Genomic DNA, 18,267 nt, shown 5'->3' on the forward strand with positions numbered 1-18,267 from the left:
CCCCGGTGTTTCAAGATGGGCATACAAAATCTGAGGAACTAAAAATTAAATGGCCACTTTGGAAAACTTTGATTTAAGTGACTTGTCCAAGGTGAAACAGTGACTCATCAGCAGTGTCAAGAATAGAACCCAGCAGTAGGAACCCTGCTTCTCAACCCATTGCACTAAACAGTAAGCTACATCCATTTCCATAAATCTGTATTAATCTTATGGAATAATTTTTAGGAGAGATGCCTGGGCTGCAAAAGGAAGAGATGAGGAGAATGGAGAGAAGAAAAATAAAAATGTGGAAACAATTAAATTAGTGTAGGTTGTCTTAGAGAGGATCAGTTAAAAAAAAACTATTCCTTTTGATCTCTGTCAGCTCCTGTTTTTCTCATGTTTGTTGACATCTTTCCACCACTGTGACCTCCTCGCACCAGTGCTGGTTCTCGCCAACACATTAGAAATGTCTTATGGGGTCCAGCAGCCTCTTGGTCCTTGGCATCACCATTCATTTCCACATGCTCCAGTGTGCATAGTCAAGCTCAAACATCTGTGATACATTAATTCAGGGGCCCACAGTCTAGCAGAGTCAGCTGAACACAGCCACGCACTTTTAATGGAGCCCTACTTTGGGTGGGAGGAGAGAAGATACAGACGATTAGGAGGAAAAGGCAGGCTAGTATGTGAGCAGACAGCTAAAAAGCTGGGTGGGAAATGGATTGGCGTCTACAGGTTAAATGGGCATCCAAAGAAGAGTGGGAAGGGAGAGGTGCAGTCCCATTTTTGGCAAAATTTTCATCACTTTCCTAATGGCTGGAACCAACCTGAGTTGAGCATGCAACACTAAGTACAGGAACAGCTAACTTCAAAAGTGTCACCACCCAAAACTTGGAGCAGAAAATAAAGAAAAAGGCAGACAAGCAAAAACAAAGCAAAGACCAGGCACACATTAAAACTCTTAAAATCCTAAGGAAATTCTCAGACTAAATACTTTGTTAAGGTAAGGTTGAGAGTATCTCTCAGTCTTTTACCAGTAAAATTTGTTACATGAATGCTGTGATGGGGAAAAACACAATTACTAAAAAGCTATGACATTCAGAATTAAGGGATTAAATTTGCAAGAATTAAATATTTGAAAGTCGGCAAAGTACTTTACCTCTGCCCTTGGAAACTCAGATTCCTTTATCCATCTTTTTAGCCTATAAGTTACCTCAAAAACTAGAATGCAGCTGAGAGTAACATGGGTAATTGAATTGATCAATATGTGAGGCTTATTTTTGAACTTTTCCGCACCCCATGAGCCATAGGAGGCTTGTTCATCCTACAGCTCCAGCTGCCTTAGTGTCACAAGATATACAGGGGGGAGAAAGCTACTTTTCAAATCCTTAATGGACAAATAGCACAATAAAAGGAATTATTCCCTTTCACTCGTTAAGGAGGTCCAAGGGTGAAATTCTTACCACATTGAAATCAATGGGACTTTTGCTAAGATTTCATCCAAGTCCTTAGATGTGCTAAGGGTGTTCAGAACCTTGGAGGAGGTACTCCGCTTCTATGATGCTATCTGTCAACAGAAGACTCACTCAGAACCAGCTTGCTCTCCAGTGGAGACATGAAACCAATTACAAACCAGTGCTCAGTGACGCACATTTTCCATGCTTGCTTGCAAAGCTGTATAAGTATATTGGTTAATCAAAATGTAATTGGTAAGATGTGGATTTCTTAAAAACTTAAGTTAGGGGTTGCACACTTTGTAGTTTGTAGAAGATGAGCTTATTGTACATTCCAGTTCCCCAACACACACTCCCCATGTAACGCACCCCTTTCCCATTCACCTGTATTTCAGAGACTCCCTGCAACTCCTCTAATCTTTCCATTGATGGGGGTTCTGTGTGTCCCATTCCCCTAATGCCAGGGGCTCTGTATTCCTCCCCCCCCCCATTATCAGGGTCTCCCACCCCAGTTTCCCTTTCTGCCAGGAGTTCTGTGTGCCCTGTTCTATCTGGGTGAAGAGTCATTCCTGGTATCAACATGTTAAACTCTGTGGGGAAAGTAGGCAGAGATGAGATAGAAGTATTGTTATGTTGGAAGTTGTTAATGGATGCCATCAATCAGTTTGATCGAAACAAGTGCAGAGGAGCATGAAGTTGTGGCTGTTCTAAACAGCTGAATGAGGCTTCATATGTCTCCCATTTTCCCCTCTTTCCGTTTTCCAAATTTTCCCCAAAATCAATAGGGGTATGGACATTGATGTGCAGAACATTTCCTGAAATTTTGGAATTGATCAGATTCAATGTTCAAAAGTTATGTTACGTAAACACAGACAGACAAACACAGAAATGCTGTTGAGTTGAATAAAAGGCCCTCACAAGCTTGGCAAAAAGCTCTTGAAACAAAAACGTACGTTACGAAATAAGGAAGTTGGAATTACTAAAAGGGCAGAGTTAGAAGAGATAAGATTCCTTAATTATGAATCCTGAACACAGTCAAATGTTTGGGTTTCTTGAAAGTTAAGTTAACTTCAAATATCCTGGTTTTTAATAGCTGTGGGGTTTTGGATGGGGGGGGGTGGCTTCCTATAACATTCGTGGAATATTTACCCATATGTTACTAATATGGTGTCTCAACCTGAACCACTTTAATGAAAACTTTTGCCTGACAATTAGTTTTATGATGAGCTAGCCTATTCATGGTATGCTATAACACTTAAAATCCTTTGACAACTTTAGGATATATGGCTCACAGCCAAGAAAAGATCACCTCTGTTGTTCATTTTGAATATTGTGAAATTCCTTAAAAATACATTCACAGTGGGTGGGAAGAAAGAGGTTAACTTTTGACCAAATTTTCAAGAGGGTTCCTTCAATGAAACAGAGCATAACATATCTGTACTAACAATGAAATTTTTTTCTGTAGTCACCTTTAAAATAATATGAATAGGTCAGTGTGTTTGTCAGAATTTATTGGCATAAAAATAAATCAATAAATCAAAAGTATAAGCCTTGTATTTAAATTAAAAACTCTACAATCCCATGTCTTTTCTTCATATTTCACTCTGCCTCTCAAATATATCATTTCTGACAGGTTTCACAGATCATGACATCAAAACCTATTCTCACTAATTCTTGCTTATAAAGACTGGAAATATGCTCTTTTTCAGCCCTCCTTTACTTAATATAAATTTCTATTGGCGCTACACTGAAAGTGAAAATTTACAGTTAATCTCAAGCTAAAGGGCAAAAACACTGTTCAGTTTAAGTAGCAGAAAGTTTAAATTATTGCCTTGATAAACTCTAAATTTAAAGACAACTTGGAAAAGACCTTTCACATCTTCTGTATTTCAGTGTTAATGCATCTATGCCCATGGGATGGATTCATTTAATTTACGTTATTGTGAAAGACCATACTGTCTCTTCACAGCTGTAAAGAAATAGAGGACACCTTTATGTAATATACTCTTAACAAATGGTACCAATAGCACTTACTTTTTATGTACTTCAGTTTGTTTCAATGAACACATGTTCAATATTTGATTAGCAATACTATCATCAGTTCATATAGTACATTTCTGCTTGCCCCAAAAATAAACATAACTCAGGGGTTTTCAGACAAACAAGAATCACTTACCAAACTGATAATTCCATTTAGGAAAAGGTTGGGGAAGGTTGTAGAGGCTGATCTGATAAGTTGTAAGTGCCCTCAGCAGCCACTGATTTACAGTCCTGCTCACTGACTTCACTGGTGTGGGCCCTTAATAGTTACATGTCATCATTCAACAATTTGGACTCAATCCCACCAGCAGCTGAAAGAAGTTTTAAGAAACACAGCCAAGTAGTCAATGCCTCCTGATGTATGCAAAGCACAGTGTTATTGCCAGCCTGCTCCCCTACTCTTACACATGATCCAGTAAGGGGAAGTAATTAAGCCCCATGCTCACCTGCCCTGCTGATGGCTAAATGTTAATCTCACAACTGTTATCTGCAGGATCAAATCTTTTAAGTGAAAGTAAACACTTAGTCTATTATCTCAAAAATATTTGGTGCTTTTGAATCCTTCCAAGTTCAGGGGCATATTTGCAAGTATTGCACATGTAAACCTGTCAGGATTGATGACAAAAGGTCCTGCATTCTGTGGAATGCTCCCTACCACAACTCCTACTGACTTCAGTGAGAGTCCCATGTGTAGAATAGCTACAGGATCTGGTCCAAACTTATTTTCATTCCAGATTTGGAAGGGCTGCTTCCTGCTATCATTTTGCAAATAAAGTCCCTGCTGAATGAAGCCTGTGGGAGTTTTTAAGTATCTACTGGTACCAGGATGGGTCTGTACATTAGGAGAAAACCACATAAATGAATGTCGCTAACAATATTTACATGGGAATTTTCAATGATTTTTTCCCTTGTTTATACCAGCCACGCGTTCAGTAACATCAGCCAGCTTCTACGCAAGGATGATATAGTGAGGTTTTCTTGTTTATAAGGCTGCCTGAGTGGACTTGTAGACTCTGAAGTTTTATATTTGTTTTATTTTTGAGTGCAGTTATGTAACTAAAAAAAATCTACATTTGTAAGTTGCGCTTTCATGATAAAGAGATTGCACTACAGTACTTGTATGAGGTGAACTGAAAAATACCATTTCTTTTATCATTTTTACACTGCAAATATTTGTAATAAAAATAAATATAAAGGAAGCACTGTACTTTTTATTCTGTGTTGTAATTGAAAATGAATATTTACAAATGTAGAAAAACATCAAAATATTTAATAAATTTCCATTTGTATTCTATTGCTTATCTGTGCAATTAATTTTGAGAGTTAATCGCTTAAGTTAACTGCGATTAATCAACAGCTCTAATACCTTATTGAACATGAAGTTCAGTACAGGCCTGAACACAATCTCCCGCTATGAAGCAACACTATTAACAAAATTGACAGTGAAACAGAAAGCAGTAGGAAACACTGCTATTCATTCTAAAAGAGATCAAACCATTCCCAGGAGTTCTTTGGTATCATTCATTGTCCCTTAGCTGGGTATTTTTAGTGAAGTAGAATGAGACAGTAAATAGTAAATGAGAAGTTAGAAAATATTTTATATGCAACATGATTAATAGCAAGTATTGTATTTTACATGCATCTTTCTGCTTTATTGAAGTGAGTCAGTTGTAATTATTTCTGGAGCCGTCTAACTTTCAAGCCTGTGTCCTGGGCCTGGAAATTACAGTCAGAACCTATTTAAATTTTCACACCACTAAACTACTAATTGACAAAACAAGCTCAGAAGCAGCTAGAAGAAGTTTGGTTGGTTTATTGTCCCCCCCTGCTTTTCTTTGCATCAGAAGAATTAAAAACCTACAGCTGTTGAATATTATTGGTGCTAATATTGAGACTTCAGGACCACACTTCTGATAACATGTAAAAAAAATTACACTGTTTAAGTGCATGGAGCCTTTATCCATTGCAGCAACTACAGCTTTAGAAAATGTAACTATTGTTATAGATTCCAGTAAGAATTCTGTCATTAATGCAGAAAAACTATTTTCTGTATATTAATGGGCCATCAGTGACATCCAGTGGCTGGTAAGTCATAGAACACATTGGTATACACTAGAATAACCTGTCTCTCTGAGATCTTCCATTATAATTAAATCTGCTAGTCTAGAACCAGACTCAGTCTCAACTGCCTTATGAAATGGGCAAACTCCATCTGTTATATCATATGTCTAATTACTGGTCTGTTTATATTTTATGTTAGGGATAGTAGCAGGGGAATTCTTTATCATTCAAAATTATGTCTCAGTGGATAGAATAGTGGAAGTGATCAGAGGAAAATGTTGGCCTGAGAAATGAAAGTTGAGGTTGTAAACACATTTTGTCACTTAGATTAAAGAAAACAAGTTAGAGAAGACTCAGTACATATCTCAAAAGCTGAAAAGTAAATTATTGATTTCCAATACTCTATTCATTGTGCTACCATCTCCTTATTACGGTGTTGAGTGGAACAAAGTAACAATGCCAGTCTTAAAGCAAATATTGTAACATCTTTATTGGCAAGTTATTATTTTGGTATCTAAAAATTAACAACCAAAGACACATTTATATTATTACACATGGTTGCACCTATTATGTACTAGCTACTTTCTAGCCATTCAAGAGAGCAGTCCCTACCTTGAGGATTTACAGTCTAAGGACAGTCAAACAGGCAGAGAGAAGTTAGGGGAAAAGGAGCAACAAAGAGGGACTTCTTATTTAAGTTGGCTAAGTTTGCTGTGGGCAGATGGCAGAAGTGATTCATTAAGAGGGATTTGAATAGGTACAGGATGGTGCTTTGCAGATGAGCTTACGGAGGTCAATATGATGCATAGAATAGTGCTCAGAGGAGACAGAGTGAGAAGCTGACAAATAGGCAAAAGAGGGCACGAATAGAACACTAGCAGAGTGGAAGGCATACGGGGGCAACTTGAAGCTCACTAAGGAAGTAGAAGTAGGAAGGGGCAGAGTTATATAGAATTTTGAAGGTGGTGACAAGAAACTTAAATTTGATACTATAGCAGATGAGGATCTAGTAGAGGGATTCAAAGAAGGGAGCAACATGATCACATGAATGGGGAAGGAAGATGCCTTGGTGGCTATAATTTGAACTGAGTGGAAGGGGACAATGTGTTTGTCTGGGACGTCAGGGAGGTAGATTATTATTGTTTGTATTGTGGTAGCTCTTCTGAGTCCAGTCCTGGAGAAGGACTCCATTGTGCTATTAGCTGTACAAACACACAACTAAAAGATGTTGCCATTGTGCCAGTAATTGCTTACACAGTTTTGATAACGGTTATACCCCAAAATGATTGTGTTCCTTGTGTAAACACAGAGCTTAGATAACAGACTAGGTAAGATTTTTAATGACAGAGAGTAAAATCTAAGGACCCTAACCCTAAGGTTCCTACTCTACATTTGATAAAAGGATTGTATGGCTCAGCTGGCAATGACAAGAAAATGGATCTGTAGATGTTTTGACAATATCTAGGATAAAACACACACACACTGAAATCATATAAAATGGTTGCACAAAACTTTCAAGTGAAAGTGCTGCATTTAGCACAGCGCTAATACAAATACCTGCAGAGTTTAAATGTGTCCCTTTGCTGAGCCCTGTGGAGTGCCAGGACCTCTATGGAACATTCAGCCCCCCAAAACCACCATCCCAGACTTACAGAATTAGTGTATATCACATGTAGTGTCCATTGTGCACACTCACAACAAACCATACCGTTCATGCATTGAAACGCAACTACCACTGCAAGGAGAAGGATAATTTTGGCCTTGCTGATCAGTACTGGAAACTGAATGAGCTTTATCCTAAACTTTTGAGGAACTAAAAGATAATATGTCATTTTTATCATCTCTCTGCTTTAGATCAGTTTCAAATAATGAGGATGGTATGCATGTTTCCTGGATCATTGAAATTTTTGCTGTTTTATGATATTCCACAGCTAATGCTAAATTGGGTCTAAAACATTATAGGTTTTCTTAATTTTCCTAATTAATCTTGAATATTTTCAAAGAAGAGTGACCATGAAGAAACTGGAAAGTAGGAATAAGTCTCTTTCCGACCTTTTGGTATCAGAACATATATTTCCAAACCATAATGAAACCCTATCCATCCCTCAGCTCTTTGGATCTATTTCTACATTAGTAACCACTTCCACCTGTGGCTATCAATCAGCATGGTTTTCTTTCTATGTCAAGCTGTTGTTATGGTTAGGCTGAAAATTTGCCTCCTATTTCAAATAAACTACCTATAATACTAAACCAAACACAAATCAGAAATTGCAAACAGCACTCTATGCAAAATCTGTGCTTCCCCTGTAACAGTTCCATTGTAATGTATTGCAGCAGGGCAGAGTCACCAGATATCAACACCACCTGGGTGCACTCCAGTCCCGAGTATGCCTTCAGCATAGTTAGCTGTGTAAAGAATTCCCATCTCTACACAAAGAAAAGGACTCCTCTTGCCATCAGAAGAGTTTTGTGACTAGCACTGTAGCTGACTATACTACATGGACTCTGAGCAGCAGAGGTGCTTGTAAGTAGATCCTCAACTCATGCGCAAGGTCCAAAAAGAAGCCCCTTTCTTCAATGTTTGCTTGTTGTTTCAATGTCTAGATTTGTTGCAAGTTTTATTTAATTGTCTTGACCAAATACTAGTAGTGTCTGCTTGTGACTTGCAAGCTTATTTTGCAGCAGTTGCTGCTTACTTTGAACTCAAGTAATAAAGAGAATATGTATAATTTCCATAGCTTCTTACATATTCTGGGCACTTTACAAACAGTAATGAAGACTCCGAGGCGGTTCTGAGAGGGCAAGAGACAAGGATAGCAATTGTGATTGTGTACGCTTGTTTCTGTTTCTGGCAGGGGAAGGACGTGGCTTTAAAGCCGCAGTAAAGCAGTGACTGGTGACTGAGGCTGCATCCACCAGGAAGATGCTGAACAAAACAGTGAATAATGCATCGGAAGAAGTCCTGTGCCCCCTAGAAGGGAGCTATAAGCACATCTTACTCCCCTTTGCATACAGCGTTGTGTTTGTGCTGGGGCTTCTCCTAAATGGTGCTATGCTGTGGCTGGGCTGCTGCCACACCAAGGAATGGACGTGCACCACTATCTACCTGGTGAACCTGGCTGGGGCTGATCTGCTCTACATTTTCTCTCTGCCCCTGCTCATCATCAATTATGCCATGGAGGACATCTGGCTCTTTGGAGAGCTGCTCTGCAAAATGGTACGTTTCTTATTTTACAACTATCTGTATGGCAGCATCTTGCTGCTGACTTGCATAAGTGTTCACCGCTTTCTGGGGATTTGCTACCCCATCCGGTCACTGGCTTATAAGACCAAGACTAGCTGTCATTGGCACTGCTATATACTGGTACTCCAACTCTTGCCCAGCTTGATCTATGCTCGCACTGGCTTCATCAATAACCGTACAGTCTGCTATGATCTGACTAGCCCTGATAATTTCAGCAACTATTACCTCTATGGTGTGGTTCTAACCATGTCTGGTTTCCTCTGTCCTTTTCTTATCATCTTAATCTGCTACTGTTTGATCATCAGAAGCTTGATTCAAAGCACTGGTAATACCATCCTCACAAGCAGCGCTGGCCAGGCTAAATCAATCTGGACCATCCTACTAGTCTGTGGGCTTTTTGCAGTTTGCTTAGTTCCTTTCCATATCACTCATACCATCTACCTTTACGTCCGGGTCCATTGGAAAGCTGACTGCCATCTCTTACAAGGAGCTACCCTATTTTACAAGATTTGGAGCACGCTTAACAGTTGCTTTTCCCCACCATTGTATTTTCTTTCTGGCCAAATCAACACAGTCAAACAGATTCTGGAACGGAGACTGCATAAAGTGGATCCCCTTCCTAGGCCTACAGTGAAGGGTAAGGAGTCAGTGGCACCCAGGGGGACTCCTCCCCTTGCTGTGGAATGAAGCCTAAGGAAAGTGATCTCTGAGAACTTCCCTTCATGGCAGATTTATTCCAATGAAGAGAGACCGTAGCAGTTAAAATTACTGCATGCATGCCTTTCAGAGGAGTTGTAAAAGACTCACCTGCACTGATAAAAGAGATACCATATAATGGCAATTCCCCTAATGCTGAGACAAGCTTTGGTAAAGAGAGGCTAGGAGTGAAGACTAAATATTTTACGAAGGACCAGAAGGCAAGTTGTTAGCATTTCATGTCAAGCAACAGCAGCAGCAGTTGAGAAATAAAACTAAACTGCACCTCCTCCAAAAAGAAACAAACCCCAGCTCTCCACTACTCACTATTCTTTTCTCAACGGAAAGGGAAACTATACACACATATGGAGAGGAATAAGTATAGCTGAGAAAGACTCACATTGAAGTCGAGAGGTGGTAGAACTTCCAGTCATTTGTCACGTAGCAGTTCATATAATTTTAAAGCTTCTTAATATACACTACATTTCCAAAGCCATTTTCAGGAATTCCTGTTGCTGTTTCAGTGATTGGACCTACTACTACAGAGTGAGAATGGCCATCTTTTCAGAGAAGATTCTGGCTCATCTAGTAGATTTTCATTATTTAACATTTTAATTTTTTCAATGTTCTTTCATTAGAATCTTGATACACAAGAGTTTTGAGATGAAAAGCACTATAGGATAGTTAAGTACCAGAACAGATTATGTAGGGAGGCTGTGGAAACTCTGTCACTGGAATTTTTAAGAACAGCTCAGATAAACACCGGTCAGGGATGATCTAATTATACTTGGATCCTGCTTCAGCACGTTGGGGGCGAGGGGGAGAAGAGTAGATGACCTCTTGAGGTCCCTTCCAGCCCTACATTACTACAGTTCTGTAAGAGCAATTGTTTGCCTTTAAAAAAAAAAATTCCAGCAGCCACTGGAGTGCTACTGACTTAAAAAAAAGTCACATAGTTGGATGACTAGGCAGAAAGCACAGAAGCTCTACAGCAGTGGTTCTCAACAAGGGGTATGCATACCCCCGGGAAGTACACAGAGGTTTTCCAAGGGGTACATCAAGTCATTTAGATATTTGCCTAGTTTTACAACAGGCTACATAAAAAACCTAGTGCCATCAGTACAAACTAAAATTTAATACAGATAAAATGAGAAAGCAAGCAATTTTTCAGTAACCATATACTGTGATAGTTTTAAATTTTTGTCTGATTTTGTAAACAAGTAGTTTTTAGGTGAGGTGAAACTTGGTGTACACAAGACAAATCAGACTCCTGAAAGGGCTACAGTAGTCTGGAAAATGTTGAGACTCACTGCTCTATAAAACACCATGGATTTGATTATATTAGGCCAAAAATCTGGCCAATGTCTCGGGCAGAGATTGTTGATCTATTTCCAGTTGGATGTTGTCCCTGAAAAGTTGTCTCTAAAAAGAGAAAATTACAAATATGAACACATTTTATATATTGAAGTTGCTTATAATTGCAAGTTAGTGACATACACTGTACAGCACATGCAGCAATTAAAGTCTTGTTTCCAAACTCTTCAATGCCCCATTGCAAAGACAGCTCTAGGCAATAACCAAGTCACCAAAAAAAGCTTGAAGCTTGGCTAAAAGTTAGATTGTGAGCTCTCTGGGACAGTGATATTTTATTCATTTGGACAGTGCCTGGTATGATGAAACCCTTATAGGGATCCTTAGTGGGAAATAAAAACAGTGATAAGCTTGTACAGTGCCCTCAGCCCAACATCCTGTTTGTCCATCACAGATGGGAGAGAAACCAAATAGGCATATTGCAGTAAGATTTCATTAGCCAGTAGCACCCATAACATATGACATTCCATATCTCATGAGAGACTTTTCATCCCACAACAGATACAACTCCTAATTGTATGTTTGACTCAAAACAGCACATGCATTATGGAACAGAAAGTGTCCCACCAGACAGAGAACAACAGTTACACAAGGCTATCATCAGTTTGAATTTTAACATTATTTGTAGTTTCCCCTAGTTTAGACTTAAGTAATTTTTAAAAATAAGACACCTATTCACCTGACCCAATGTTAAAAGAGAATAATACGGCCAGCAGAACTGAAACAAACATTTCATTTGAGCAAGTTATTCAACCAGTGAGTCAACTACTAAAAAAAGCTCCTTTCCATATCCTCTTCTCTATCAACACCCCTCCCCCAACATTTACCAAAACACCTATCCAATAAACAGCTTTTGAAGTGTGCCTACTTGGAGAAGAACTCTCTGGGGGAATTGTATGCATTCTTACATTCCTCATGGAATTGGAAGTGAAGATCAAGGGGTGTCCTGTAATTAGGAGACCAACTACATTAGACTATTAGTGTCTGGATTGAGCTATTGAATAAGTAAATACTTAAAGATGTTACTATTTCTTTTTCTCCAGTGTTTAGTAACTGAATGACTCAGGATCAGGAATGGGATATGGATAGGGTGACCAGATGTCCCAATTTTATAGGGACAGTCCCGATATTTGGGGCTTTTTCTTATATAGGCACTAATTACCCCCCACCCCAGTCCCAATTCTTCACATTTGCCATCTGGTCATCCTGGATATAGAGCCTTTAATCTCCAATATGTTTGTTCAAATTGAGCCCAGGTTGGAAGCTGCCTGGAGTTACCACTATCTGACAGCCATTTAGTGGTTCAAGTGAGTTGGTCTCAGTCCAGCTCCTGGTAGATGGTGTCGCTATCAAACAAAATCACCACTCTTGGCATTTTCCATAGAGGCCAATGATTGAAGGGGCCTGGCAGTTGAAATAGATTCTTACTGCTAGAGGCACACTTCAAGGCTAAAGTACAGGGTTAAATGTGAAGAAGTCTTCACTGTTTTTCCTATTGTGAATAAAGGCTTCTAATTCTCAGCGAATGGCAAGCATTTTCAGTAGCACTCTCTTTACCCTCAGACAGCACTATCCTTACTGACCAATGTTATATATAACTGCTGGCAGACTCTTCTACCTGGAGAGCACCACAAAATCTGAAACACTCGAGAAAAATACAAGATAAGGGCAGATTAGCCTGCCAGGCTGAGGTTTAATTTCCCAACTTTCCCAGGGAGCCAGGTACTCAATATTATTTGAATGTTTGAAATGGTTTTCATATTTTAGAAATATACTATGTTTAAATATTGACAGAATATTAGTCTAATCATGTCGGACATTGATTTTTAAAATGTTGTTTACACGATACACTATATAAAATATTCAGTAAAACCTGGGATTGGCCTTTGTCATGCATTGACACTCTTATCCCACCCAATGGAGTACAGCATATAGTCTCAGTTGGATTATGGTTAGTAATATTACCAAAGTTTAGAGATGAGCACAGAGAGAACTGGAACTCAGCAAATCTGAAAATTCCTCCCAACTTGGCACACAAGTTTGCTTACACATCTGTAACATAGGGAGTAGTATTCCGCTATCTCCTAGTGGTGAAGACATTTAATTTGTAAATATTTGTAAACTACTTAGAAATCAGATAAGAGGCTATGGCAATATTCTCACCGGTATCTGTATCTAATGATAAAAGCAACTGAGGAAGAAAGGACAACAGAACATCCCACAGTGGGAAGTAGGGCCCCTTTTATCAAAAAGGGAGGAAGAGTTGCACCTAGAAAAATCAGGTGGGACAGCAGGAGTAATAGGAAAGAGCTGCACAATCTGACCTGTTCTAAGAAGAAGAAAAGAAGTAGGAGAGGAGACTTTTATAACACTTATATTAGAAATTGTGGCTCACCAGTTGTTTTGTTTGAATTAAACTTGCATTATGCAATAGCAACAAAGACTGTTTGGGGAAATAGTAAACAACATTGTAAAACGTGCATTTAGTAAGTTATTTCTTTCCCATGTTAGCTCTTCTATACAGCCTTGCATAGGCATTGTAAACGAGTGTGCCTCTTCACTGATAATACCTCTTCTAGTGCAGCACTGCAGCTCTGAGGGAAGTCCAGGTACTAAAAAGCCTTAGTACATGTAAAAAATTTCTGTGAACAGTTACATGCTACCGGCATAGCCTTTGTTCTTAAGAGAACAAAATCTAAAGCAAATACGTACAACTGTTTTCATTTATACAGAACCTTTCAGCTCTAGTTCAAACAGGAAGTAATTCGGGAAAGTCCTCTGGCTGGTTTATACCAGAGGTTAGACTAGATGATCACAACAGTCCCCTGATCCCCCGCCTCCAATGAAAAGAAACAAATCATTCCAAGGAATTTTAAACTATATAGATACAAATGCTGCCAAAGTACACCCCAACAGCACTTGAAGAATCACTACAGTCACCTCAGTGGCGAAGGGCCATAGCCCATTCATTTGTTGCAGCTGCCGGACTATACCCACCTTGAGAGAGGGAATATGAAAGCCTCTGCTGACAAAGACATCAAATTGTAACTGGAACAAGCACATACGAAAGGTTGAAGCACTCGTGCTCCGGCCAGCATGTGAGGTGTGTTGTGATAATTGGTCCTAAAAATTAGCCTAATTGTGAACTCAGCTGTAAAAAGTGAGTGAATGTGAATGAGATGTCACAATAACCTATAACAAATGTTCATGGGACAAGACTCAAAAAAGATGGAAAGACTGAATTAGTCCAAATGAAAAGGTCTATGGATATAATTTCAAGGACTGTGTTAAGATCATGCCTGGTAAACAAGGAAGGCCTAATTGTTGGACAAAAAATGTGAGTAGTTTGTGATGGGCTGCATACCTTGTCTTTCTGGGGTCCTCAAAGAGACTTTGGAGGGACAAAGCAGGGTACTGCTACACTGGCTGACTGAAAAACAGGGAAGGAGTAAGCTTCACCATCATCGCTGTTACCACCACCACCACCTTTCTCCATCCTGGGTGAGAGAGATCCCGCCCAGACCAGAGGGACACAGGTCCCATCACCACCTCCATCAGCTCAATCCTGAACACCAACTGGGATGTCAGACTGGCACACCACCCACTGTCCTCTTCCTTCCCCAGTTTATTTCTTCTTTGCAATCCCTCTTATGAGTTTGGCTTAGTCTGCAACACTGCTGTAAGCCTTTGACCAGAAGAGCAGCAAAGTGCAATGCCCTAGAGTCAAACAGAATGTCTCTGGTCTCAAAGTGGCTGGTAAGATTGCACTGAATGCATTCAGTGGTGAAGTGAGCTGTAGCTCACGAAAGCTTATGCTCAGATAAATTGGTTAGTCTCTAAGGTGCCACAAGTACTCCTTTTCTTTTAGAGTGAATGCAGTTTGTCTCTGATCATCACTCTAACTTGTAACCTCAATGCTGAAAAATGTAGGCACAGTACTCAATCTTACCAGTCACATTGCTAGCCTGTGCTGAAGCCCAGGCCACTGGGTCTTAACTGTTATGCTCATTAGATTAAAGCTAGCACAGGTGTGCTGACCTAAGGTGCAGTCATACCTTTGATTGTTGTGTGGACATACCATTAGAGTGCTCTCATGCACTAGGTAATGTTGCCTCAACTCAAAACTCCAGCTTTCCTATTTCTGTTCTCAGTTCAATGGCTTTTTCTGACCTTTCTATATCACTTTATTATGGAGCATTAGTGCATATTGCTTCTCTGTCCCCCTCATTCAACAGTGGTAAACACTGTTCGGGGTTTAGTATAGAGACCTCAGCCTGCTTAGTACCATGACAAGCACAGCATTAAACATCCTTTTAACATTTTATTAAGATGCTATTTCATTATTTTTAGCCTAGATAATAGCTAACATGGGTGTGCTTACCCTAGCTGCACTCACACCTGATTGCACTGTAGACATACCCCATGAGGAGTAAGGCCTCTGCATACTAATCTGTTCACCCATTTAAATACAGCAAACGTTTAAGACCACAGGGAATGTGGACAGGATGCCAATATTAACATACACATTTGTACAGATTACCATGTCAGTTGTGAAATTATTTCTTGGCCCATGCTCTACCTGTACAGTACTGCCATGGATAGCAGAGAGCCATGAGATCGGTGGGGGGGGGAGGGGGAGGGGGGGGCAGGGTCAAAACAAGAATACCTTGCTTCCTTCTTTAGAGGGAGAACACAGTTCTACCCTCCTTGACTACCAACTGCAGAACTCCACTTCCTCTGGAGAAGTTTCCTCAAGTTATCCTGCCCTGAAGCCCTCCCTCCCCAAAACACAGCAGTCATGTGCACTAAACACTATACAACACTGCTTAAAAAGCAATTAAGCATTAAACACAAAGAGCCAAGGGGCCTTATCCATTTAGTTTTATTTACTAAAAAAAGATCAGCATCTATAAGCTTATAAGCAAATCAACTGTACATAATCCATCCACAGATAGTTTATGCTGCTTTCTTCCTAAATGCAGCACAGTAAAAAAAAAAAAAAAGGTTTAGCACTACCATGTGTAAATGCAATCTTCAACAGTAATACATAAAAGTACCACGTTTTGTACTAATCTTCCTGGATGGATTTCATGAGGCCAGACTATGGCAGTTCTACGCAATTCAGAATACTATCTTTGATAAAGTTTGTAGAATACTGAACAAGTCATAGAAAAGTAACTCACTTCCAAAAAAAAGTACATTTGCATATACAAAATTCTTAATAGAACCACAAGTTCCAGATAGAAGTGTCAACATTCCTCAAGTTATTTCTGATGTATTCAATTAATATAACTGTTAGGGTAACAACCTATTTGAAAAAAATACTGGCTTTCCTGTGCAGTTAAGATAAATTTTAAGCAATAAAAGGTCAGAGTATAATAATTTAGCTCAGATTAAGACCACACTTTAAAAGACTGAAAATTCAGTCAAAATTAGTCTACTTTTTCAGTTTTCTACTATCCACTTAGTAAGAAATATACATGTTGTATGAGATTTTAGGGTCCAGTTCTGCTTACATTGCAAGCATGGGAGCCCACACATCTTTGGGATAAAGTTGGTCCTAAAGCCATTCTTCTTATCGCAGATAACATTTAAAACTAGTAGATACTCCACACTATATTTGTATAAATATTACACTGATTGAAAGTTATATATTACAGTTAACGATTTGATAGTTATAAAAACTGTATCAAGTGTCATTTCCACAGGAAAATAGCTCAGCTTTGATTAACACCATTACCATGTACTAGTGCAACTTCCAAGTCTAGCTTTAATGAATATACTGTGTTTGGTTTTTTTAAATGAAACAGCCAAGTTTTTGTAAAAAAAATAAAATCTCGATTTGACAGAATTTAAAAAGGCAGTCATTTCTATTGTTACATTTTCCATAAAGAAAGAAAGTAAAACTGAGTTACTGCAGGAAGTTAACAAGGATGTCCACCATAAAAATGTAGTCTGACCAGACTAATGCCTACATCAAGAATATGTAGAATGGCTAACAGGTTATTGTTTCCCAAAGCTTTTAAGTTTCATATTTGGTTTTGTATGGCACACAGAAGTCAAACCTCACCTAATGCTTCAAATCTGAACTAATGTTTCACATTACAATAGGAGCCACTTGTTGACACTACGTTTTTTAAGGTAAGGTGGTTCCTGATGACAGCATGAGGATTCAAATATAGAACATGGTGCATTATTCTGCTTTTGTTCTAGGTGTAGTTCTTGACTAGTGGGAGCAAGTTTCTGTCTGCATAAACTTCAGAGCACTTCCATCTCTTGACAAACTTGTGCAGAGTGATGCTATTTCAGCACACTTCTGTGTGCCAATGCAGATAAGTAGGAAGAGTAATTATCAGGCAGCTGCAAAAAAGTAAGTTTGAAAGAATGATGAATCTTATTGATAACTATTCTTCACCTTATCTGTCTTTCAAGTTAAAACTATTGATTCTACCCCTTCAGTTTGGTTTTTATTTTTTTAAATTGTAGGCGAGATTCATTTCTAATAGCTACGGGATAAATTTAGTTCCTTCATAAAAACCAATATACTGCCTAGGTGAAGACACACATCAGATGTAGATTTTTATTTATTTATTTATTTTTATTGCCCTGTCATCTGCAGGGAAATACTGCTTTGCTACTAATACCTGAGCTCCTAGTTTGGAGAGATACCTATTCCTTAAACTAAAGTCATTCTTTGGCTGTAATTTGACCAAGTCATCTTCCTTTTGACGTCTGAGTTTTTCTCGTTTTTCTGCTCTGTAAAACAAAATGGATTAAATTAAGAGATGTGCAAACAAGAATCTGTTCTGTTAATCTGATAGTTACTAGAAGTAAAATTAACAAACAGTTTATAATGTTTACAGGTATAAAACTGCAGGTTAACAAAAAGCTAAGAGACAAACATGTGGCAAGTCACGCTAACTTGATATTCAAGAAAAACAGACTATTTTCTGCAATTTTTTTTTTATTTAGCATTTAGAACTTTATTGGAAAGTTACAACATGCTAACTCACATTTTAAACAAAATTCAGACTATGCATTTATCAGTTAAACAAGATTTGATCCCTTAAAATATATTAAGATGATAGCACAAAAAAGAGAAGTGACAAAAAATTGTACTAAAAAGACTGCTCAGCAGTCTTACAGAGTTAATAGCAATCAGGATTTGGTTTTATCACAGAATAAAGATTCAGTATTTGACCATACAGTACTTGTTAGAGACAGCTCCCCACTCCCACTTATTTTCAACTTAAGCCCTTTCCGTAAAGAGTAAAAAAGTCTTGGAAGACTGAACTGTGTTTTACTGCTACATATGATAGGGTTTTGCATGAAGAATGTGACAAAACCCACATTAACAGAGACCTGTTAACAAGTTTGGGAAGGCAATGATCTTTTCAGCACATAAAATACAAGTCAAAT

General features: G+C 38.7%; 2 protein-coding genes across 5 annotated transcripts in view; one reads left to right on the forward strand and one right to left on the reverse strand.

The window, feature by feature from the left end:
- The first annotated feature begins 8,460 nt into the window (after nt 1–8,460).
- Nucleotides 8,461–9,468, forward strand: LOC140916989 (P2Y purinoceptor 3). The gene has a single exon (XM_073358885.1). It carries the CDS (start codon nt 8,461–8,463, stop codon nt 9,466–9,468), a length of 1,008 nt encoding a protein of 335 aa, XP_073214986.1.
- Nucleotides 9,469–10,109: 641 nt separating this feature from the next.
- Nucleotides 10,110–18,267, reverse strand: part of MFSD1 (major facilitator superfamily domain containing 1) — a 35,553-nt gene continuing 27,395 nt past the window's right edge. The window contains exons 16-17 of one of the 4 annotated variants that reach the window (XM_073359546.2): nt 17,493–17,604; nt 15,620–17,208 (exon numbers count right to left, since the gene is read on the reverse strand). In XM_073359546.2, coding sequence (XP_073215647.1) covers nt 17,149–17,208; nt 17,493–17,604 — 172 coding nt within the window. In that variant the 3' untranslated portion in view covers nt 15,620–17,148. Of the gene's footprint in view, nt 17,605–18,267 lie in introns of all 4 variants that reach the window. The other 3 variants (XM_073359550.2, XM_073359547.2, XM_073359548.2) reach the window with 3 other exon arrangements.

This window comes from Lepidochelys kempii, chromosome 9, assembly GCF_965140285.1.
Source record: "Lepidochelys kempii isolate rLepKem1 chromosome 9, rLepKem1.hap1, whole genome shotgun sequence".
Lineage (NCBI taxonomy): Eukaryota > Metazoa > Chordata > Testudines > Cheloniidae > Lepidochelys > Lepidochelys kempii.

Bases quoted from the DNA above. Each gene is read 5' to 3' on its own strand.
- LOC140916989 (XM_073358885.1), top strand. From the start codon at position 8,461: ATGCTGAACAAAACAGTGAATAATGCATCGGAAGAAGTCCTGTGCCCC.